At 40.0% G+C, this 24,504-nt stretch overlaps 1 protein-coding gene across 1 annotated transcript in view; it reads right to left on the bottom strand.

Moving 5' to 3' along the window:
- Nucleotides 1-24,497, bottom strand: part of KCMF1 (potassium channel modulatory factor 1) — a 64,833-nt gene extending 40,336 nt beyond the window's left edge. The window contains exon 1 of the mRNA XM_010862181.1: nt 21,557-24,497. Coding sequence (XP_010860483.1) covers nt 21,557-21,617 — 61 coding nt within the window. The 5' untranslated portion in view covers nt 21,618-24,497. The remainder of the gene's footprint in view (nt 1-21,556) is intronic.
- Nucleotides 24,498-24,504: the final 7 nt, after the last annotated feature.

Below are 24,504 nucleotides of genomic sequence, written 5' to 3'. Positions count from 1 at the left end.
CTTCCCTGACTTCTTATTCATAGTACACTCATCACCAAAACACATCCCATATAGTATACTTGCCACCATGGATAATTATACTTTTACTTGTATTTTGAGAAACCTTGCTGAGAATTTACCTAACATAACATTTAATGGTCTGACTGAAATATATATTTTTGTTTAAAATAGTGATCTTGAATCACAAAAGTTGTTAAATGTCTTTCAGAGTTTAAGAAGTTAAAAAAATATACTTTGCGGGTGGGGGTGGGATGAGGTGGGAGGCTTGGAGGATCTTAGTTTCCCAACCAGTGATAGAACTCAGGCCCATGGCAATGAAACCACCAGGTTCTAACCCTGGACTGCCAGGGAATTCCCAGAAAACATACATTTTCAAAATGACTCAAAAATAGTAATTAAAAAAAAAAAGAATTCCATTTCTTTAATGGTGGTTTTGTTTGTTTGTGTTCTGGAGGGCTGCACTGAGTCTTCATTGCTGAGCAGGCTTTTTCTCCAGTTGCAGTGCACGGGGTTCTCACTGCAGTGGCTTCTCTCACTGCTGAGTACAGGTTCTAGGTGCACAGGCTTCGTAGTCGTAGCACAAGGGCTCAGTAGTTGTGGCTCCGAGGCTCTAGAGCGCAAGCGCAATAGTTGTGGCACACGGGCTTAGCTGGTCCACAGTATGTGGGATCCTCCTGGATCAAGGACCGAACCCGTGTCTCCTTCGTTGGCAGGTGGATTCTTTATCACTGAGCCACCAGGGAAGCCTGAACCCAAGTTCCTTGAAGGGCTAACAGTTATTTAATGTTAAAAAGCTTAAGGCAACTGTGGACGGTGGTACTGCCATTCTCCAGGCAAGAATACTGCAGTGGGTTGCCATTTCCTTCTCCAGGGACTCTATACAATATACACCCTGCAAAAACTGAGTTAACCAAATAATAAAACATGTAAGTCATCCTTGAATAATCTGGCTTTAGCCATACTGTCATAAACAAATTCAGAGAATTATTACTTCGTAAAATGGAAACAAGCACAAGCTACATCTTTTTAAAAAACATTTTACTTTAAGTACAGTTGATTTACACTGTTGTGTTAATTTCTGCTATACAGAGAAGTGATTCAGTTATACACGTGCATAGTCTTTCCTATTCTTTTCCATTATGGTTTATCACAGGACATTGAATAGAGTTCTCTGTGACGTACAGGAGGACCCTGCTGTTTATTCATCCTATATATAATGCTTTACATCTCCTAATCCCAAACTCCCAATCCTTCCTTTCCCCAACCCCGTCCTCTCCAATGGCAACTACAAATCTGTTCTGTCTCTGTGAGTCTGTTTCTGTTTCATAGGTAAGTTCATCTGTGTCATATTTAGACTCCACATATAAACGACATCATATGGTCCTTCTCTGAGGTCCTCCACTTAGTATGATAATCTCTAGGTCTATCCATGCTGCTGCAAACGACATGACTTCATTCTTTTCATGGCTGAATAATATTCCATTATGCACAAACACACACACACGCACACCGTGTCTACACCTGCACAAGCCACATCGTAAAGTTATGGTAGGATATTTGGGATTCCCCATCTGATCAAGTTCACCTAACGGGACAAACAAAAATGCTGGGAAATATAGGGGACTTCCCTATTGGTCCAGTGGGTAAGACTCCATGCTCCCAATGCAGAGTACACAAGTTCCATCACTGGTTGGGGAACTAAGATCCCACCAAGCTGCACTGCACAGCCAAAAACAAATGCTGGGAAATATAGCTTAACCTCAATTTCAACCCTTGCATATGTGAAACTTAAATAAAAAGAATGGTGTATATTTGATAACCCCTATCTATAAAAGGTGTATCTAAACACATTCATATCCTCAACACTTTTATATTTAGCAGTTCTGTAAAATAAATACATAAAACCTATGAACTAAAATTAAAGGAAAGAATGCCCTCTAGTGGGAACAGATGTTTAAAAAGCCACTGAAATAATACATAAAGTCTTCTTTTTTTTAATGTTCTAAAATAAAGGCTTATTTACTTATATATATATATATATAGTACATATACATTACACATACATTTATTTATCTTTTAAAAGAAAAACCCAGAGGTTGATATAGCTTTTCCTTAATAGAGAGGCAGTGTGAAGAGAAGGTCGATAAAGGGAAAGCTACCTGTCAAGGTAAACAGTGAAAGAACACAACAGGAAGAGACTCTACCCCTAATCTGAAGCCCTGGGATTATTCAGCATTCACCACTGACAAGCTATCCTGACTGCCAGATGCCATGCAATCTGGAGTGAAGGTCCTCCTTTTACTCCAGTCAATTATCTATCTCTTCAGGGCCTATGGATGTTTAAATAAGTGTGACTTTTAAAAAACGAATGTGTGCGTGTGCGTGTGTGAGATATGTTATATTCCCAAAGAGGTTCTTTGCATTTAGATGGTTGAAAAATCATGCAATCTTTTGAAGAGGTTCTCAAGTGAACACAGAAGCAAATAAAGAAATGAACTATGGTAACTCAGTGAAAGGCAGTAGCAGCCAGAATTAAAGACAATGATCAAGGGATATTACTAGAAATAAAACCACTGGAACCCAAGACAAATTTTATAATGCTTCCCAAGCTGGGAGCCTAGTTCAGGAGTAGAAAGCTTTTCCCCTTCTATTAAAAGAAGTACAGGGGGACATACACTCAATCATGCATTGCAAAGGTAAAGTAACTCTAGGAGTTCTTTTTGAAGAAAAAAACACACAAAAAAACCCTACTTATTTTTAGACTTAGGAACAGAATCTTCCCCTGCCAATTAAATATACACATAACTCTATACATATTAAAAAAAAAAAAAACAAAAAAAACTATGCCTTATGACAAAGGGAAACTCAAAAGGACAGAAAATTGGGTAGAGAGACCCATACAAATATACCATTCAAGAAAAGACCTACAGTTAAAGGGATTCCAGGGGCAGAGAAAGAGAAGTGAGAAAAACAGTACACAGCTGGGGAGGGTACGATTCAAAAGAAAGCGGCCTGGGAGCTGGAGGGGAACTTTAGAAAAGGGGAAAACATGGAACAGTTTGGAAAACAGACTGTGCAGTGTGCTCTTCACACTTAGCAGACTTGCGTGAACCTGTGATACATTTACCTGGCTGGGCATTTAAAACAACCTTTTCTGTACTGGGATTTAGCTTTCTTTTACTTTATTGTTTTCAAGTGGAATTCCATGTGTGGTGACACGTCACAACAAGGAGCATCCATCTATCCTTCCATTATGTACAAGATACAGCAGTGAGTAAAGGCCTGTGCCACACAGAGCTAATACCCCAGTGGTAGCCCAGAGAATTTTCTTCATTACTGCATTAATTTTCACATCAAAGTCATGAGGCAGCTGGAAATTATGATAAAACTTCTTTCATGGTTATGGATGATTCAAAGCTAGTTCATATCTGCCCAACAAACTGGACAGAAAGGCAGGGACTGGACACTGTATTTAAGGCATTCCTTCCTTATGCATTCTATTAAAGAGGGAAGTTTAATTCATTTCTAAAAGTTTTTAGTGAAGCAGAATTTGCTCCATTTTAGAACAATTGGATGTTTTGCTTAAAGACCTGTTCCATGCTCTTATTTCATAGAAATGCAATACTGGCCTGGGAACAGAAACCCATCTTAGTAACAATGAACTTGCTCATGAGCAAGCTTAGTAAGGAATAGTCTTTCAGAACCCCTTATCTGGAAATGGAGAAGCTTCAATCTACTATTATACTCAGCCATGATTAGAGCTATTTTCTGACTTTACACATAAAATGAAGGAAGAAGAGGTGTGTAAGGAATGCCTGGGGCAACGTAGGAATTCAGTGGGTATCTGCTGAATGAATGAAGTGGATGAAAAGAAAAAGGGTTTTAGATAAAAAAAAAAGAAAAAGGGACATTCTCCCAGAGTAATTAGATAAGAGCTCAAAAGAGAGAAGGGAAACAGGGATTAATGTGTGTCCATAATAGACTTCTTGATATAAGAATGACTCAATGATGAAAGTAGGGGGGGAAAAGAAGGGACTGAACAACAGGTACTTGTTTCCCATAGGAGAAAAGAATATTAAGTCAGTAAAAATGCTGTGCCAAATACTTCTAGGCATGAGCCCCCATTCAGCAGCATCAGCCCAGAAGATTTGGCTGCCAGCCATATAAACGATGCGGTTGTTCTTGAGAAACACATTTTTTGTCAGCCACAATTTTGTGTTGATAATTTCACATGTAAAGCTGAAAATAAAACCTCCAGTAGTTTGAAATATGTGTGCATCTCTATTTAAGTTGCTTGAAACAATGCACACTAATCAGAATCACTGCCCTGTTTTTTTAAAATTTAATTGGAGGCTAATTACTTTACAATATTGTAGTAGTTTTTGCCATACACTGACATGAATCAGCCATGGGTTTACATGTGCTCCCCATCCTGAACACCCCTCCCACTTCCCTCCCCATCAAAGACCCTCCGGCAAGGCCTATGTGGCAAGGCAGAGAGCTCCAGCCGTCCCAAAAGACAAGTGCTCTTGGAGAGGGTGGTGATTTTTATGAAAACATCTAGTGATCACACAAGCATTTTGCACATCGCTTCAGTCGTATCCAACTCTTTCGACCCTATGGACTGTAGCCCACCAAGCTCCTCTGTTCATGGGATTCCCCAGACAAGAATACGGAGTGGGTTGCCATGCCCTCCTCCAGGGGATCTTTCCGACCTAGAGATCAAACCTGAGTCTCTTATGTCTTCTTTATTAGCAGGTGGGTTCTTTACCACTAGCACCACCTGTAAAAAATATATTACATTTCAAACTGATTGGGGCCGGTCTGAAAAATTAAACCCTTAAAATGGGTATAAAATGCCATTGGAGATTCTCCTTCAGATCATCTCCACACAGCTTTTATCTTTCACTAACCAATTAGTGTTTAACTGAACTTGATGCCCCAGGCACCTGCGAAGGGCTTGTCACTGAACTGTTGTTCCTTTACATGTGAATAAACTGATGTCCACAAGAACTACGTGACCTGCTCCAAAGGCAAACAGTCATGAACTGACAAACAGCCTCTGATAACAGTAAATCTGTTATTTGTGTGTCTGTTTCAGAAGTAGATGTCTTCAGAACTTTTTTATTTACTATGGCACAGAGATACACATTTAATATCATGTTTATTGTTCTTAATTCTTTATTTTCTAAGAGAGCTTAATTCTACCAATCATATAACTTCTCTAAAATGAAACTCTGAGCTTGAGGAATTACTTTCAAGGCAGGTGTTAATAGATATTTGCTTATTTATTTCCATAGGTTGATAATCAATCAAACACAGCTCTACCTGAAGTCACTAATCTATAAGTTCTTATTCTAGAGTACTATTCTCTTAACTTTTTGAAAATCCATGTCATATACTGGTAAATACTTGAAAACATTACTATCTCCTTTGTTTAAAATTTCAGTAAGCAAGAAACACGTCAGGCCTCACTCTTTCAAATCACAGCATAATATCAATATGATTCTCAAATATATAATTTATTTTAAATTTTGTTTCTGTCAAATGTATAAGGAAATACACATACATACATCTTCAGACAAGGGAATCAACAGCCTATCACACATGACATAATTGCATAACAAAATTCTAGAACATTGTGCTCCAACAAATTGCTATTATCACATGTAAGTCCCTACAAAAACAGGTCCTAAAAGGATACATACCACAGGGAAGCACTTATGTAAGTTTTAAACTACACAATACAATGCTCTATAGTTACAGTGTATGGACACATACTTATGTAGAAAGCATGCTGAAATGTGGATGGAAAGGATACACACCAACTCCCAAGAAACAATGACATCTGGGAGGTAGGGAGAAAAAGGAAAGAAACAGAATGGAATCAAGAAAGGGTACAAAGTGGAAGCTGTCCACATCAGCACTTTCTCTATGTTTTCAATGTTTCATTAAGAAAAAAACCACCAAAACCTAATACAGACAAAACTCCGCCATCCCAGCTCAACTTGTACAGGAGCATGGAAGGTGTCAGGATGGCTGGTTTTACACTGAGGTATAAATGGGTAAAAGAGTTGACCCAGTGCAATTACAGAATACAACTAGTGTCTTTTTGGCTCTAGAGATGGATTCTGTATCCCATCCATGTTAATTTTTGCTGAAGTATAAACTCATCACTGAGTTTCAAGCTAAGCGTTCACAGAATGACTTCTCCCAAGCATAGTGCATCATCTGGGCGTGCTGGACCCCACACAGACAACACGGAAAGCCTACTAGAGGGCAGTGACGAGGCCAAGCTGCCGTTCAGAAAGCCTTCCTGTCACACACAGGGCCAACACAGTACAAGGAGCAGTAGGGGACTTTCTGCCTTCCTGGAAAGATAGACTACACATATTTGTTAGAGAGAAGAATGTCACAACTAAAGGGTGAAACATGCTTAATGGGATTTGTGCCCCTGCCTTGGGTAAAACAGTTTAAACCCTTTAAATCTGATTTTCTGCAACTGTTTTAGGGTAAGCAGAAGAAAACCACTAGATGAATAGGGACAGAGCAGGAAACATACAACTTAATGGTTATTTGAGCTAGAAATGTCTGCACACTTATTTGTGATAAATTCCCAGTCTGTATGTGTCAGCTCTACTAGAGTGTAAAGGATTTGTCCTGCATGGATATTAGGAGATAATTTCACATTAAATTACCATAACAACATTATCTCAATGAACACAAGTTTCTGAGCACCTACAGTACTCATTTAGTGCCTGAGGTTTAAAAGGGAAGACAAGTAAACAGGCAATTAAAATACAGCATGAAGAGTGAGTGGCACAGAACTATGGGAACACATCAACAGATAAGAGCAACACAAGATGACCTGTTCTGGTGAGAGGGTACAACAGAGCCCCCCAGTTAGCACCACCCTGACACAATGCTCATACCAAGCAGGCCCTGAGCACCTTTTCCTCAAAACACTGAAGAACAACTTCAGGTCCCTTTGTTCCATGTTTCTTCCACACAGAGCAGTTACTCTAAATCCACTCTTAGAAACCCATGCGTAGCTTAAAACAAGAATCAAGTCACTGCCTCTTCTTTTCTTGGTGGACCAATTTCAAACCTAATAGGTCTTCAAAAATCCTGCCTTCAACTGTTAGGTTATGTTTATGTCTGCTCTAGTTCCTTCACTGATTTTGAACCCAAGGGACCTATAACAGATATGAAACTCTGGAGAGGACTAGGAATAATACAAAGTACAGAGACTGCTTCGGCAATGGAAGAGAAGCAGTTTATGCCTGGCTTAGAACACACACTAGCCTAACTTTGGATCTGAGACGATGATGAGACAGGAGAGATACTACAAACTGTTAGGCTGATCTCTGGGAGATTTCCTTTGAGAGAGGATATGTCTTTCTGTTATCGAGAGTGATACACAACTGTATGGAACAGAAGACAGTAAAGGACTAAGCATAAAAGCAAATGAGAAAAATAAGCAGTGCATGTACAGTTTGAAGCAAATCTTTAGGAAACCAAGTTAAATAGTACTCAAAGTATCCAAAACTAAAAAACCAAACACTGGCTTTAACACAAATTTTTTTTGGCGCGCTGTGCTGCTCATGGCATTTTAGTTCCCTGACCAGGGATACAACCCAGGCCCTCGGCAGTGAGAGGGCATTATCACTGGACTGCTAGAAAATTCCCTCACAAATATTCATGTTTCTTCTTCCCTCCACTTGTGAACATTTTTAGCCATGGTTCTGAGCATGACTCTGGTAGGGCAACATTCAGATGTACCCAGGCTGACAATATACCCATAATGACTTGAAAATACAACACTCAAAAGAACAGTTCCTCCACTTAAAAAGGATGGCAATAAGGCATAAGGCAATAAGGATGGCAATAAGGCATAGCCTTACAAGCTAAAAACTCAAGTGCAAACTTCAAGAGGATGTAAATAAGTAACTTTATCAGCAAGGATGTGAATCTTGCCTGAAACTGCTTAACTGGTCTTTGCTTTCCTCATTAACCAGAGGGAAAAAAGCACATACCAATCTCTGTATTGCAGGATTGTAACAAGCACCTGAGTGTTAACTTCTCTTCCCCTCCTTCACATTCCAGAGTTGAGCGAAGTAAAATAGGCTGCTGGTCAGCACTACTGTTTCTCAGCTCCAAGCCTCCCCCCCTTCTATAGTTTCCTACAATGCTGGCCCAGGAGGTTGTCCTCGATGGGGTCATTTTGCTCCCCCAGGGGATATCTGGCCACGTATGGAAACATTTGGGTGTGGGGTGGGTACTGGAATCAAGTGGGTAAAGGCCAGGGATGTTACTAAACTTCCTATGAAGCACGAGACAGCCACCTGGCCCAAGATGTAATGGTGCTGAGGCTGAGGAACAATGGTCTAGGGTCTGCAATGTCAATTATTTATATCCCCTTGGCAGCTGGCTCCTGGTTTACATCTGCCAATAGGAGGTTAGAAAGAGAGACAGAGTATTCCTCCACCAGCAGAGGGGTTCTAGCATCAATCGCTCTGGCATTCTCATCACCAACCAGCTATATCCCCAGATGCCAAGTACCAACTGTGCTGAGGTAGGCCCAGGGAAGTAGGAGTCTCTGAACTCCTAAAATCCTAGTACCCCCATCTTTTTCTTTTTTGCAATGACTGAAATATCTGTTTATCTGTACTGTCCAATGTAACAGCCACCAGGCTCTGTAAAATCTGTAAAAACCCCTTGTCAGCTTACAGAGCATAGACGCAGTGCTGGTCCAGCAGCTACAAGCCTACCAGGCAACCAGATCTGGTTTCCAAACAGCATTCTCCACTGGATGGATGGAGGAACTAGAGCTCCTTGGAGAAATGGATGACTCCAGAGGAATTGGGGCAAGCTCATAAGGAGGCTATAATGTCTAGTTCTAGAATGAATGATCCAGAAAGAACGATGGAGACATGCCAAAGGACACAGAAGAAACCTGAATGAGGTTTCCATGGTTCAAATCTGGGACAATTTGAGCATCAAAATCAATAAAGTACAGAAATCAATGTGTCCATACTGATATAAATGAATAAGTAAATAAGTCAAGGAGAAGGAAAAAAATTTCCATGTAGTAGATACACCGACTAGACCTTACATTCCAATTCCAGATCATCAGCTCTGGACCTGAACTGTCCAGTATATGCTAGCCACTAGCCGCACCATTCCAGTACTCTTGCCTGGAAAATCCCATGGATGGAGGAGCCTGGTAGGCTGCAGTTCATGGGATCGCTAGAGTCGGACACGACTGAGCAACTTCACTTTCACTTTTCACTTTCATGCATTGGAGAAGGAAATGGCAACCCACTCCAGTGTTCTTGCCTGGAGAATCCCAGGGAGGGGAAGCCTGGTGGGCTGCCGTCTATGGGGTCGAATAGAGTCGGACACGACTGAATCGACGCAGCAGCAGCAGCAGCAGCCGCATGTGATCATTTAAATGTGATTTGTTAAAATCAAATAAAGACAATTCCCTGGTGGTCCAGTGCTTAGGGATCCACACTTCCACTGCAGGGGGTGCAGGCTTGATCCCTTGTTGGGGAACAAAGATCTTGCAAGCTGCGCAGCATGGCCAAAACAAATAATAATAATAAAAAAAATTCAGTTCCACACTGAATTCCACAGCCTTATTTCAAAGTATCACACAGTGCACTGGACAATGTATTTGAGACTGAGCCGTAATTTTGTGACAATAAGGTCTAGAACAGATAAGGTAAGACCTAATTCTGTTCATTTCTGAAAATCAAATTTAGTATTGGAATTTTTAAATTAATTTAATTGGAGGCTAATTACAATATTATAGTGGTTTTTGCCATACATTGAATCAGCCACAGGTGTATATGTGTCCCCCTCCCACTCTGTCCCAAACCTCCCCCCACCGCACCTCCCTCCCCATCCCATCCCTCTGGGTCATCCCAGTGCACTGGCCCTGAGTGCCCTGTCTCATGCACTGAACTATTTCACATATGGTAATATACATGTTTCAATGCTATTCTCTCAAATCATCCCACCCTTGCCTTCTCCCACAGAGTCCTAAAGTCTGTTCTTTATATCTGTGTCTCATTTGCTATCCTGCACATGGTGTCATCGTTACAATCTTTCTAAATTCCATATATATGTGTTAATACACTGTATTGGTGTTTTACTTTCTGACTTACTTTGCTCTGTATAACAGGCTCCAGTTTCATCCACCTTATTAGAACTGACTCAAATGTGTTCTTTTTCAATAGCTGAGTAATACTCCATTGTGTATATGTACCACAGGTTTCTTATCCATTCGTCTGCTGATGGACATCTAGGTTGCTTCCATGTCCTAGCTATTGTAAACAGTGCTGCGATTAACACTGGGGTACACGTGTCTCTTTCAATTCTGGTTTCCTCGGTGTGTATGCCCAGCAGTGGGATTGGTGGGTTGTATGGCAGTTCTATTTCCAGTTTTTTAAGGAATCTCCACGCTGTTCTCCATAGTGGCTGTACTAGTTTGCATTCCCACCAACAGTGTAAGAGGGTTCCCTTTTCTCCACACCCTCTCCAGCATTCATTGTAGACTTTTTGATGGCAGCCATTCTGACCGGTGTGAGATGGTACCTCATTGTGGTTTTGATTTGCATTTCTCTGATATTGAGTGATGTTGAGCATCTTTTCATCTGTTTGTTAGCCATCTGTTATGTCTTCTTTGGAGAAATGTCTGTTTAATTCTTTGGCAAATTTTTTGATTGGGTTGTTGATTTTTCTGGTACTGAGCTGCATGAGCTGCTTGTATATTTTGGAGATTAATTCTTTGTTGGTTGTTTCATTTACTGTTATTTTCTCCAATTCTGAAGGCTGTCTTTTCACCTTACTTATAAAGACAATTTCATAAGGATAAAGAGAGTAAAAGTAAACAACAGCAACAAAAATTTGGAAGCTGGAAAGCAGATGGATGAGTGGGAACTGAGTTAGGAGGCTGGAAAAAGATGAATCTTCATAAAAAGGTAAAAGCAAAGGGTAAAAAGGAGAAAGCAAAGAAACCACTCAATATTCAATACAAACTCAACAAAGTGTCCAGGACTGGCAGTATCAGGTATTGCTGGAACTTGGGTTAGAGAAGAGAACTATCTAAAGATGAAAGATGTAAAAAGCTCTTCCAGAAGCAGTTAAATTTGTACGTTGACTTTCAGACATCCTCTACTTCAAGTGGAAACAAGAAGTTTACCCATTAAAGGGTAAACAGAGGGCGCTGACCTAGGGAACTCAAGGCACTGTTGACAAGATAGTAATATGCACAGTTTACTGAAAAGAGAAGAGTTTGTGTTAAATCATAACTAAATTATTCTCAGAAGGAGAAGGTGAAGAGAAAAGAGAATAGAACATTAAAGAGAAGAAAACTGGAACTCAAGTGTCAATAGCCTGAAAGCAACCTTACACTTAAAGGAAGCAGAAAAAGAACGAACAAAAGACAAGTTAGTAGAAGAAACAGTATCATAAAGATGGAAGCAGAAATAAATGAAAGAGACTGGAAAAAAAAAAACCCCAGAAAAAAGATCAATGAAACTAAGAGCTACTTTTTTTGAAAAGATAAACAAAATTGTTAAACTTTTAGCCAGACTCGTCAAGGAAAAAAAAAGCCTAAATCAGTAAAATCACAAATGAAAAAGAAGTTACAACTAACACCACAGAAATACAAAGGATCATAAAGAGATTATTACAATTATACACCAATAAAATAGACAACTTAGAATAAATGGACCAATTCCTAGAAATATACAGTCTGCAAAGACTGAATCAGGAAGAAGTAGAAAATATGAATAGACAAGTCATCAGTAAAGAAATTGATTCAGTAATCAAAAAATTCTCAACTAACAAAAGTCCAGGACCAGAGAGCTACATAGGTGATTTCTACCAAACATTAACAACTATCTTTCTCAACCTACTCAAAAAAAAAAAAAAAAATCATTGGAAGAAACACTTTTGAATTCATTCTACAAGCTTAGTATCACCCTGACACCAAAACCCTACAAAGATATCACGCCAAAAAAGAAAATTACAGACCAGTATTATTGATGAACAAAAATCCTCAACAAAACATTAGCAATCTAATCCAAAAATACATTAAAAAAGCAGTCTACAATCTTTTTTGGCACCAGGGACTGGTTCCATGTAATACAATTTTTCCATGGATTGGGGGAAGAGAAAGTGGGATGGTGCAGGTGGTAATGCGAGTGAAGGGGAGTGGCAGATGAAGCTGTGCTTGGCTCACCTGCCATTCACCTCCTGCTGTGTGGCCCAGTTCCTATTAGGCTGTGGGCCACTGGTCTGCAGCCCAGGGTCTGGGGACTCCTGCATTAAAAGGATCACACACCATGATCAAACAGGATTTATCCCCGTGGTGCAAGGATGGTTCAATATCCACAAATTAATCAATGTGGAAAAAATCAATTAATCAATTGGAAAAAAAAATGGCATGAACATCTCAATAGATACTGAAAAAGCTTTTGACAAAACTCAACATCCATTTATAATTAAAAAAAAAAAAACATCAACAAAGTGGGTATATAGAGAACAAACATCAATATAATAAAGGCCACATAAGCATCATACTCAATGGTGAAAAGCAGAAAGCATTTCCTCTAAAATTAGGAACAAGACAAGGATGCCCACTCTCACCTCCTCTCATCCCTTTTATTCAGTATAGCATTGGAAGTCTAAGGATTTCAGGACTTCTCTGGTGGTACAGTGAGTAGGAATCCACCTCCAATTCAGTTAGAACTGGACATGGAACAGCAGACTGATTTCAAATCGGAAAAGGAGTACATCAAGGCTGTATACTGTCACCCTGGTTATTTAACTTATATGCAGAGTACATCATGAGAAATGCTGGGCTGGACGAAGCACAAGCTGGAATCAAGACTGCTGGGAGAAATATTAATAACCTCAGATATGCAGATGACACCACCCTTATGGGAGAAAGTGAAGAAGAACTAAAGAGCTTCTTGATGAAAGGGACAAGACGAGAGTGAAAAAGTTGGCTTAAAACTCAACGTTCAGAAAACTAAGATCATGGCATCTGGTCCCATCACTTCATGGGAAATAGATGGGCAAACAATGAGAGACTTTACTTTGGGGTGCTCCCAAATCACTGCAGATGTTGACTGTGGCCCTGAAATTAAAAGACACTTCTCCTTGGAAGAAAAGCTATGACCACCGTAGAGAGCATATTAAAAAGCAGAGACATTACTTTGCTGACAAAGGTCAGTCTAGTCAAAGCTATGGTTTTTCCAGTAATCATGTATGGATGTGAGAGCTGTACTATAAAGAAAGCTGAGCACAGAAAAATTGATGCTTTTGAATTGTGGTGTTGGAGAAGACTCTTGAGAGTCTCTTGGACTGCAAGGAGATCCAACCAGTCAATCCTAAAGGAAATCAATCCTGAATATTCATTGGAAGGACTGATGCTGAAGCTGAAACTCCAAAACTTCGGCCACCTGATGTGAAGAACTGACTTGTTGGAAAAGACCCTGATGCTGGGAAAGATTGCAGGCAGGAGGAGAAGGGGACGACAGAGGATGAGATGGTTAGATGGCATCACCAACTCGATGGACATGAGTCTGAATAAGCTCTGGGAGTTGGTGATGGACAGGGAAGTCTGGCGTGCTGCAGTCCATGGGGTCGCAAAGAGTCAGACACGACTGAGCGACTGAACTGAACCAATGCAGGGGACATGGGTTTGATCCCTAGTCCGAGAAGATTCCACATGTTGAGAAGCAACGAAGCCCGTGCACAACTACTGAACCTGCGCTCTAGAGCTTGGGAGCGGCAACTGCTGAGCCTGCACGCTGCAACCACTGAAAGCCCCACGCCTGGAGCCTGTGCTCCATAACACAAGAAGCCACCACAAGGAGAAACCTGCGCACCGCAACTGGAGAAGAGTCCACACACAGCAACAAAGACCCAGAACAGCCGTAAATAAATAAGTAATTTTAAAAATAGTATTCTAAATTGGAAAGGAAGAAGCAAAACTGTCACTCCTTGCAGATGACATGATACTATACATAGAAGATCCTAAAGACACCACTGAAAAACTACTACAACTCATCAACGAATCTGTAAAGTTGCAGGATACAAAAAAAATCTGTGGCATTTCTATACACTAACAATCAACAGAAAGAGAAATTAAGAATACAGTGCTACTTAAAACCACATCTAAAAGAATAATGAGGAATCACTCTAACTCAGGAGGTAAAAGACATGTACTCGGAAAACTGTTACATGCTGATGGAATAAACTCAAGACATCAAAACAGATGGAAAGATATATTGTGTTTATAGACTGGAAAAGTTAATATTGCTAAAATGACCACATTACAAGGCAATCTATTCAATGCATTCAATGCATTCCCTATCAAAATACCACTGGCATTTTCTATAGACCCAGAGAAAATAATTCTAAAATTGATATGTAAACACAAACTACCCTGAATAACCAAAACAATTTGAGAAAGAAAAGAACTGGATGAATCATGCTCCCTGACTTCAGACCGTACTACAAAGCCACAGTAATCAAAACAGTATAGTACTAGCACATAAAACAGATACAAAGATCAATGCGACAGAATAGAGAGCTCAGAAATGAGCCCACACAAATACAGGAAATTAATCTATGACAAAGCAGGCAAAGATACACAATGGAGAAAAGACAGCTTCTTCAATAAGTGGTGTTCGGAAAACTGGACAGTTACATGCAAAAGAATTAAATTACTTTCTCACACTATACACAGAAATAAATTCAAAATGGATTAAAGACTTAAATGTAAGACCTGAAGCCATAAAACTTCTACAAGAAAACACAGGCAGTAAGCTCTTTGACATTGGTCTTAATCTTATTTCTTTGGATATGTCTCATCAAGCAGGAGAAACAAATGCAAAAGTAAACAAAGGAGTATACTAAATTAAAAAGCTTTTTGGCACAACAAAGAAAAGTATCAATATCACTGGACTTCCCTGGTGGCTCAGACGGTAAAGTATCTGCCTACAATACAGGAGACCAGAGTTCAATCCCTGGGTTAGGAAGATCTCCTAGAGAAGGAAATGGCAACCCACTCCAGTATTCTTGCCTGGAAAATCCCATGGATGGAAAAGACTGGTAGGCTACAGCCCATGGGGTCACAAAGAGTCGGACATGACTGAGCAACTTCACTTTCTTTCAATATCACTAAAACAAAAAAGCTGCCTAGGGAACGGGAGAAGATACTTGCAAATGACATATCCAATAAGGGTTAATATCTAAAATATACCAAAAACTCATACAGCTCAACATCAAAACATTATTTTTTTTAAAAAAGCCTTATTGAAACCTGAATAGATGTTTTCACAAAGAAGATATACCGACGGCCAACAGAGACATGAAGAAAAACACTCAAATCACTAATCATCAGAGAGATGGAAATCAAAACCATAATGCTACTGCTGCTAAGTTGCTTCAGTCGTGTCCGACTCTGTGCGACCCCAGAGACGGCAGCCCACCAGGCTCCCCCGTCCCTGGGATTCTCCAGGCAAGAACACTGGAGTGGGTTGCCATTTCCTTCTCCAATGCATGAAAGGAAAAAGTGAAAGTGAAGTCGCTTAGTCGAATCCGACTCTTATTGACCCCATGGACTGCAGCCTACCAGGCTCCTCCGTTCATGGGATTTTCCAGGCAAGAGTACTGGGGTGGGGTGCCATTGCCTTCTCCAAAACCATAATGAGATCACCTCAAACCTGTCACTATGGCTATTATTAAAAAAGAAAAAATAACACAGCAAATAATAAGTGCTGGTGAGGATGGGACTGTTGGTAAGAATGTAAATCGGAGCCAAAGCACTCTCTCAGGAATCTCTCTCCCGAGTGCGTGCGCTCTTTTCTTTCTCTCTCTCTCTCCTGCTATCTTCTAAATAAAATAGAGCTGTAACATTAAAAAAAAAAAAAGAATGTAAATCGGTGCAGACACTATGGAAAATAGTACGAAAATTCCTCAAAAAATTAAAAGTAGAACTATCATACAATTCAGCAATTCCACTCCTGAGTATTTAGCTGAACAAAACAAAAACGCTAATGAGGAAGGAGGGACTAGAGGTCACACACATCAAGAATCAGATATGTGCAACATGAACACTGGACTGTAAAAGGTAATGCATTAATGTCATCAAACTTCCAAAGCAAAGAACTTCCACATTAAAATTATATACTTTGGAAAGTTGTCATTTTCCAAGTATGAGGTGTTAACAATTGTGTTAACAGTATCTTCAGATCTGCTAAATTAAAAAAAAATTATTCACAGTGAACCCTTCTTCAGAAACAATGACGAGTAAGAGGAGGAAATAATGGGGGAGATCGAATCTAGGAAAACAGGAGATCCAAAATAAGAGAGAAGCAACTAAAATCACCAGGAAGATGGTAAAGTGGGAATCCCCGGAATGACAGCCATGCTGTAGCTGAGGACAACTTGTCCACACCGGAGTGCTAACACTCAAGAGCCATGCACACTGAGTGGTCATCACCCAGATCCTGGGGCCAGAGTATTGTTTGTTTTACGCTGTTTACTGAAGTGAAACACCATTTAGAAAAGTACACAAAGCATAAACACACAGCTTGGTTTTCACAGAGTGAACACAACCTGCGTAACCAACACCCAGATCAAGAAACAGAACAAGTCTCCCTCATGCTCCCTCTAGTAACCACCCCAACTTACTATCCTGACATCTAACACCCTGGAATAATTTTCCCTGCTTTGTGTGTGTATATATATAAACATGTATATGTACACAGCAATACTTGCAGAGCTTTTACAGTCACTTGTGCACATCTGAGTTACCAATCGGCACATTCCTAGCTGAGCTCAGACAAGTGGCTGCTCTGCCTTCCTGCTTCAGTTCATCCTGTAAACAAACATCCTTTTCATGGTCTATGTACTGTTTATAGGTGACTGCACTGTTTAAAATGGCCCCAGATGAAGCACTGAAGTGCTGTCTAGTGTTTCTAAGTGCCACAAAACTGACAACATGTGTTAGATAAACTGTTTAGCCATGAGGTACAGTGCCGTTAGCTATGACTTCTATGTTTAAGAATCAACTTAATATTAAATAAGGTGTCTTTCAACAGAAACACACAGAAAACAAGGTTTTGTATTGATCTGTTGATGCAAGTGTGACCAAAGGCTCACAGGAACCCAGTCCTATATTGCCATTAGGAGCTCTGGTTCAGTATTTGCTAATTCAGTGTTCATGGCAACTTTAGGGAATACAACTACCAAGAATAACAAGAATCAACTACACAGAAAGAGAGAGAGAGACAATCATGTATTTTTGCTTTTGACATGAGGACAGAAGATGCCTGGGGAGTCTGGTCCAGGGTCTGCTGCTCCCCTGGAGTTGGGTGATGAAGTTCCTGCTCTCCCCTTCAGGAGGGAGGGTCAGCTGAGGACCCTCGCTTCACCCCCACACTTCTGCTCTGACCTGGTCCTGAAAGCTGGGAGTTGACCAAGGGGAGCAGCTGTCCTCTGGCCACATATCTGTTGGAGATCCATCCTGGTCCACATGAAGGCCCAGCCAAATTCCCCGTGTAGTGGTCCTGAGCTTTCAAGGCTCACTTGTGATCTCGCCCAGTTGACTTCTGCAAAGGGTCTCTGGGAAGCTCCCAGGGAGGTGGAAGGTAGACGGAGTTCAGCTTCTGTTCTCCTACGAGCTTGCGTCCCATGGTGCAAACTGCCTTTTCCTCACGTAGTGCACTCTGAATCTGTCACTCTGTGCTTCATAACTAACGACTACGCTGCTCAGATAGGAAGAGATTTACTGGGGAAGGCAAAAGGGTGATCAAGACGAAGGTACAGATAAGTGGTTATGGATATTTCTGTGAGATGGTCTATGTTTTAATATAGACGGGTATTATCTATTGTCTTTTTAGTGAATACAGACATACTGCATACTTCTGAATGCATGACACATTTCTCACACATGCATAAAAATTCCTTTCTCAAAGAAAAGATCTGACTATCTTAAATATAGCAAATATGTTTCAATTTTTTGAAAAATCTATAAACTTCTTAGAAGAAACTATAAGAGGATCTTTTTATTTTACCTCTTGGTGTGTGAGAACTTTCTAAGCAATACAGGGAACACTTGAAACCATAAACAGGGCAAGGAAGCACAATGTAAATTTGATAAGTAAGTAAGTACAAAACTTCAACAATGAAAAAGAGCCAGAAAAAAGTCAATTACAACAGATGGAGCAAGATAATCTGGAACAGATACAACAAACAATGGGTTCTTAAAGATTAAGAAAAAGACCAACATGAAAAAGAAAAATGGGAAATGATATATGACTTAGGCTCTACTGAAAAGGAAGTATCATTCAAATACATCCTTGGTAATTTAAAAAAAGTGCTTCTAAAGCCCTCCAAAATTTTCAATTCCATTCATAAAAAGGCCTAATTCAAGAAAGGCTCATGCAATCTTAAAGTAGAAGTAGCAGGCATGTCCAGTTAAATGAAAGCTAAGCTAACAATCTTATGAATCACAGCTGGCTTCTCCAAAAGTAAAACTGACCCTCCAAAAATTTATTTGTTCTCATTCTGCAAGAGTTCTTTAGCTTAGACACCACCCCCAGTTGACATGGAAGACTGAATCAAGGCCTTCACTCTATGATAACAGCACTATGATAATAGCTTCCTCATACAGTCAAATGCTTGCTATAACTTCTTTTCACTTGCCATCTTGTGCCATGGTAAGGTCCTGGACTTGACCCTGCTCTATGCAATATTTTTATTAGCATTTTAGAAAATGACAGAAAGCATACTGACAAGCTTTGCATAAAAGAAACCATTAAAACATTGGCGGACAGAATAGAAATGCAAAGAGGCGAATGGGTGTGCCAAAACAAATGAGATGAATTTTTAAAGGGATTCACATAAACTCTTGCTGTTGGATTAAAGAGCAATTCATATGACATAAAAACAAACTCTGGGTGAATTAACTAAGCAGAACTTCGACTTTAGTATTAGATCAATATGGGATGCAGTTGCTTAAAAAAAAAAAAAAACAAAAAAAACAGGCAGGAAATAAATAAACAGGCTTAGGCTACACTAACAGTCATGCGAAATACACAACTGAAGCATTTCCACATTTTGCTCCTGTCAGACCACATGTGAAGAACTGCATTCAGTTCTTGGTGTCCTGTTTTAAAATGAGAGGACTTCCCTGGTGTCTCGGGGTTAAGAATCCGCCTTCGGATGCAGGGGACAAGGGTTCAACCTGTGGTCAGGGAACTAAGATCGCACGTGTCCTGGGGCAACTACTGAGTCCGCACACAACAAAAGATTCCACATGCAGCAAAAAGACCCGATGCAGCCCGATACGTTAAAAATAAAAGGAGAAACAAACAGTATACTGACAGAACAATGAAAGATCTAGAAACTAGTGGGCAGACGAGCAGAGGGTAGGCAGTGTGGAGAGGATATGCTGGCTCTGTGCAGATCCAGTGCAGAGAAGAAGCCCACTGCCTTCCACACAGAGACTCAAGTCCAAACCAAGAGGCACAAAGAGAAACGTTGCATTCTGGACTGGATCCACAATAGGAAAGAGACATTAAGTGGAAAAACTGGTGAAATTTGACTAAGTCTATAGTTTCCAGAGTAACAGTATACCAATGCTGGTTTTCTTAGGACAAAAATGTGTCAGGGTGACGCGCCAACACTTGGGGAAACTGTGTGAAGCATCATGGGCAGTCTGTCTTTGTAATTTTTCTATAAACCTAAAATAAGTACAAAATGAAAAGTTTACTGATAAACAGAGACAAGGAGGTGGATGGTTCAACCAATGATACTCAGTGTAGTGAGTGTGACCAAATTTAGAAGCTAACTGAATTTTACAAAGTATCTTTTGTAAGATTTTTAAAACAGACACTGAAATCACCAGTAATACAACTGTTTGGGTAAACTGTTTAAAACTTGACACCAAGAGTTGTTCAAGAGAAACACTGATGGCAACATTGTTGAACATGAATCTCTAACACAACATGTCTACTATGGATCAGCATTTGAAGCTAGGTATTCAGTGAGTTCGCTGGAGAAGGGAATGGCAATCTACTCCAGTATTCCTGCCTGGAGAATTCCATGGACAGAGAGCCTGGCTGCGGGCTACAAGTCCATGGGATGGCCAAGAGTTGACATAACTAAGCGACTAAGACACACACACGCACATTTCAGTGACTCATATGTAGGTACAAGTACCTGACCTCTTCTTTATCTCCTGTAATTCAATTATGTCTGAGAATTTACATCTTGAAAAACATTATAAATTACTTCATCTTATTTCTCCTTTTGAGGCATTACAGTGATTTTTAAACAACTTTAATCATTGATGGTTTTTATTTACTTTTTAAAAAATGTTTATTTTAATTTATTTGGCTGGACCAGGTCTTAGTTGTGACATGCAGGTTTCCTATAGTGATTTCTTGAAAGTATGTGAATCAGAGTTCTTTATAGATTACAATGAATAAACATAGGAAATACAAAATTGAAAAAAAAGACACCCTGCAATCACTATGTACACCAGCTGACATTAGTAACTGTGAATGGAGGGACATGTGACATTTGAACCCACCGAGACAATCAGTCATTACGGTCCTAATAGTATAAAGTAATAAGTATTATAAAATAATCAGCACCTATAAAATATTCTATGAAGCAAACATCTGAATCAACCCTCTAGAACTGATTACCACTTAAAAGAAATATGGGGAATGAAAAAATATGCTAACATGACATCATAAGAATGCAAACCAGAATGCAGGAAATACCATAAAGAAATGGTTCAGTTTCTTCAACAAATAAACAGCCTTTTTTAAGGGGGGAAAGACTGTTATAAAGAGATTTTGAAGGACATAACAACCAAATGTAACTATGTAGACCTTTTTTGGATACTGATTTTAACAAACTAACTCATTTCTGAGTCAACTGGGAAAACCGAAGGATGGGGTATTATATAATATAAAAGAATTACTAACTCTTTGAGGAGTGACAATCATGTGGTGGCACCTATGTGCCTGTGTAGTGCGTCCCTGGCAACTAGGGATAAATACTGAAGTATCTGTGGGTAAAATAAAACACAGGTCTCAGATTTGCTTTAAAAATGTTCAAACCCTCCTAAAGGAAGTGAGTAGGAAACTGATATAAAAATGGCAAAATGCTGATGTGCTGAAACTGGGAAATAGAACAGGGGAATTACATTACCAATGAGTTAAACCTCAGTCAATTAAAAAAAAAAAAAACACTCAAAACAGAAAAGAGATACAGAAATCACCTCCTAGTCCTCTCTTTACTCTGAAAAATTCAAAGTGCTAGTCGCGTCCGACTCTTTGTGACCCCATGGATGGTAGCCCACCAGGATCCTCTGTTTATGGAATTCTAGCCATTCCCTTTTCCAGGAGATCTTCCAACCCAGGGATCGAACCTGGGTCTCTTGCATTGCAGGCAGATTCTTAACCATCTGAGCCACCAGGGAAGCCCCTCTTTAGTCTAGGTTGCCACTAACCTTTATGGATCAACACTCTGTGAGCCACTCCATCAGTGATGCACTCCTCTGACATCATCATCTAATGTATCAAATATCCTGTCCACGTTGACAGTGACAGTCTTTATACACCTGAGTGAAAGATAGTGCCTATGGTGACATTTTGATATGCCAATTTAGAAGCCCAAGCAAAAAAGAGGTAAGTTTGGTATGCTTGGTTTTGGTATATACCCTCAAATGTATCCAAATCACTATTATCTCTCACGGGCCTTTTCTCTAGCAAAACTGTTTACTGTTGAAAAATTCTCCCCTGTGTTTACCTACCTTGGCCTTATTAAATACTAATTTCTGCCCATCCCATTGGTCTAGAATGTCTGCTTCTACTCTAACCAGACAAATCCCTTACCCACAAAACTTGCTCAAACCTCTTCTTAGTCCCTCTGTCTTCCTCTGAATACCCAGATTCACAGCATGTTAGAAGATAAGAGACCATTCATAGCTTTCACTGTCCAATCATTTTAAATAGATAATGCCTCCTGGATTGTAAGACTTCTTCCTCCATTATAATGCAAATTCCTTGAGGGCAGGGACATTGTTTTACCTTATGTACTTTTATCTTACCTTACTTCCTGTATCTTCTCATATATTCTGTATAACATTAACACTCAAATTATATGCACAGAACTTAAAAGTATGGTAGACAACTGTTCTGTATGTCCAAGATAAAAATGATCATGATGGCTCAATGACTGCTTGCCATATGCCTGGCACTACTGTAAACATCTTATATATAATAACCATCAAATACAACCACCCTAGCATTAAGCCTTTGTTATGAAATGATACACAGAGAGGGAAACAACTTACCCATGGTCACAGTTTGTAAAGTCAGTGACCAGGCTGGGGTTTGAACACCAGCAGTCTGGTTCTAAAGTCCCATTGATAAATTTACTTTTCAGCATCTTAGAAAAAACTTGAGTAAACAGAAAATTTTATCCACTGAAGAAATCTAGCCTCAAAGTATCTATAAACTAATAAACCCTCTGATCCTACAGTTTGGGGTAATTTCATTTCAGTAGTATAGACAGTACAAAAGGAGTCTGGAATAAGAGTCATGAGATCTGAATGTTAGCCCTGTGATCTCAAGTAGTATGACTCAGCCTTTCTAGACTGCAATTTTATTTGGAAAAGAAAAAAAAAGGAGGTTGATTTCCTTCTGGACCAAAAGGTCTATTATTCTATCTTCTCTTGATTTTATTGGAGAGAAAAAGACTAAAATAAATTAATTCATTATCCAGCTGCCAAACTGGCCTAATTCCCACACAGAGCTCTCTTGGCCTGGACCAGTACCACTGCAACACTGGCGCAGGAGACTCGCTGGGCTTGCCACCTCTGTGCTCCCTCTCTCGTGGCACTTTGGGGAGGAAAACAAGGTTCACAGGCCCCCACACAGACATTTACATAATATAAGGTTTGGGGACTCAAGCCACAGTAAACTGGAAAGAGCAGCAGAATGGCATCAAGTCTTGATTTTAAGGTCCCTAATGATATTGCTGAGCGTGTATCTGTTCACACTCACCCAACCGGCTCCAGTTTATTCATCATACATCTCCACTTGAACATCTAACAGACATCTCTTACCTAATATGTCTGAAAAAGAACTCTTGACTTCTGCCTCCAAAAATGCACCTCCCTTCTGCATCTCAGTAAATGGCCCTCCTCTCACACAGTGGGCTGACATGTATCTTGTTAGCTCTAAGTTCAGAGGACGAAACTCCAGTGCCTCACCATCTCCTACAAAGCTCCACCTATACCTCATTTGCCCTCCTCCTCCTCGCTGAGTCAGCTCCAGCCACCCTGTTCCTCACATAACCTGCTTTATTCTGACCCCAGAGCTTTTTTATACCTGAAGTCTCTGCTTGAGAGGTATTACTTCTTGTGGAAGGCTTTCTTGACCACTCTTAAAAATAAACACCAGATCATCCATGCACCTTCCATCATAGTCAATCCTTAATCCTCCAGTCAGCTTTATTTTCTTCAGAATATTTATCACTAACCAAAATTAAATTATATGTTTCTTTTCTGTACCCACTCCCCGTTAAAATGTAAGCTCTACAGTAAGAACTTCCTCTTACCTTTCCTTACTCTATCTCCAGTTTCAACACCAGTACCTGGCACATTATTTATTGACGGAACGACTTTTCCCAGTCTTCCCTATCAGTCTGTAGTATCTACCCTAGAGCGGCACACATCTCTCCTTTCCCTCACAGCTAAATCTGTAACAGTGTTCCCAGTTTCTCATGTTCATTTGGAATTGAATACACTGCAATCTGGGTTCTAGCCTATGCTCATTAAGTTCTACAGCCCTCCTCACTCCAATAGCCACAGCCAAAGAACACTCACTCCTTATCTTCTTGACCTTTCTGCAGCAATACTGACCACATCCTCCTTCCAGAAAAATCACCTTCCTAAATTTCAATGACAATACTCTCTCCTGATTCTCCTTCTACTCTCCAGGTACTCCCTTCAGCCAGTCTCTCCTGCTCCTTAAATTTAATGATCAGTCTCCCCATTGTAATCTATAGGTTCTAACCATCCCTGAGCAATCAACTCTACTAACTATGGATTTATCTTAGCCCAGATTTATTCCACCCGAATTCCAGATCCACATGCTTAACTGTCCTTGGATATCTCTACTCGGATGTCCCACAGGTACCACAAATAAAACATGCTAAAAATGGAAGTCACTTCACTTTCCCCTGCTTCCAACCTTGACCCCTAAAGCATGCTTCTTTGTCCTAGATATGCATTCTGATAAACAGCACTGCCCAACTAATCAAGCCCAAACCCTGAGTTTTCCTAGACATTTCACTATTCCAAAATCCCCGTGCCTCATTGTTCACCAAATAGGTCTCCTACTTGCACGCGTGTACGTGAGTGCTCAGTCGTGTCCGATTCTTTGTGAACCC

Source organism: Bison bison, unplaced genomic scaffold, assembly GCF_000754665.1.
Source record: "Bison bison bison isolate TAMUID 2011002044 unplaced genomic scaffold, Bison_UMD1.0 scf7180017864480, whole genome shotgun sequence".
Taxonomy (NCBI): domain Eukaryota; kingdom Metazoa; phylum Chordata; class Mammalia; order Artiodactyla; family Bovidae; genus Bison; species Bison bison.
This window is presented reverse-complemented; position numbering and strand designations above follow the sequence as displayed.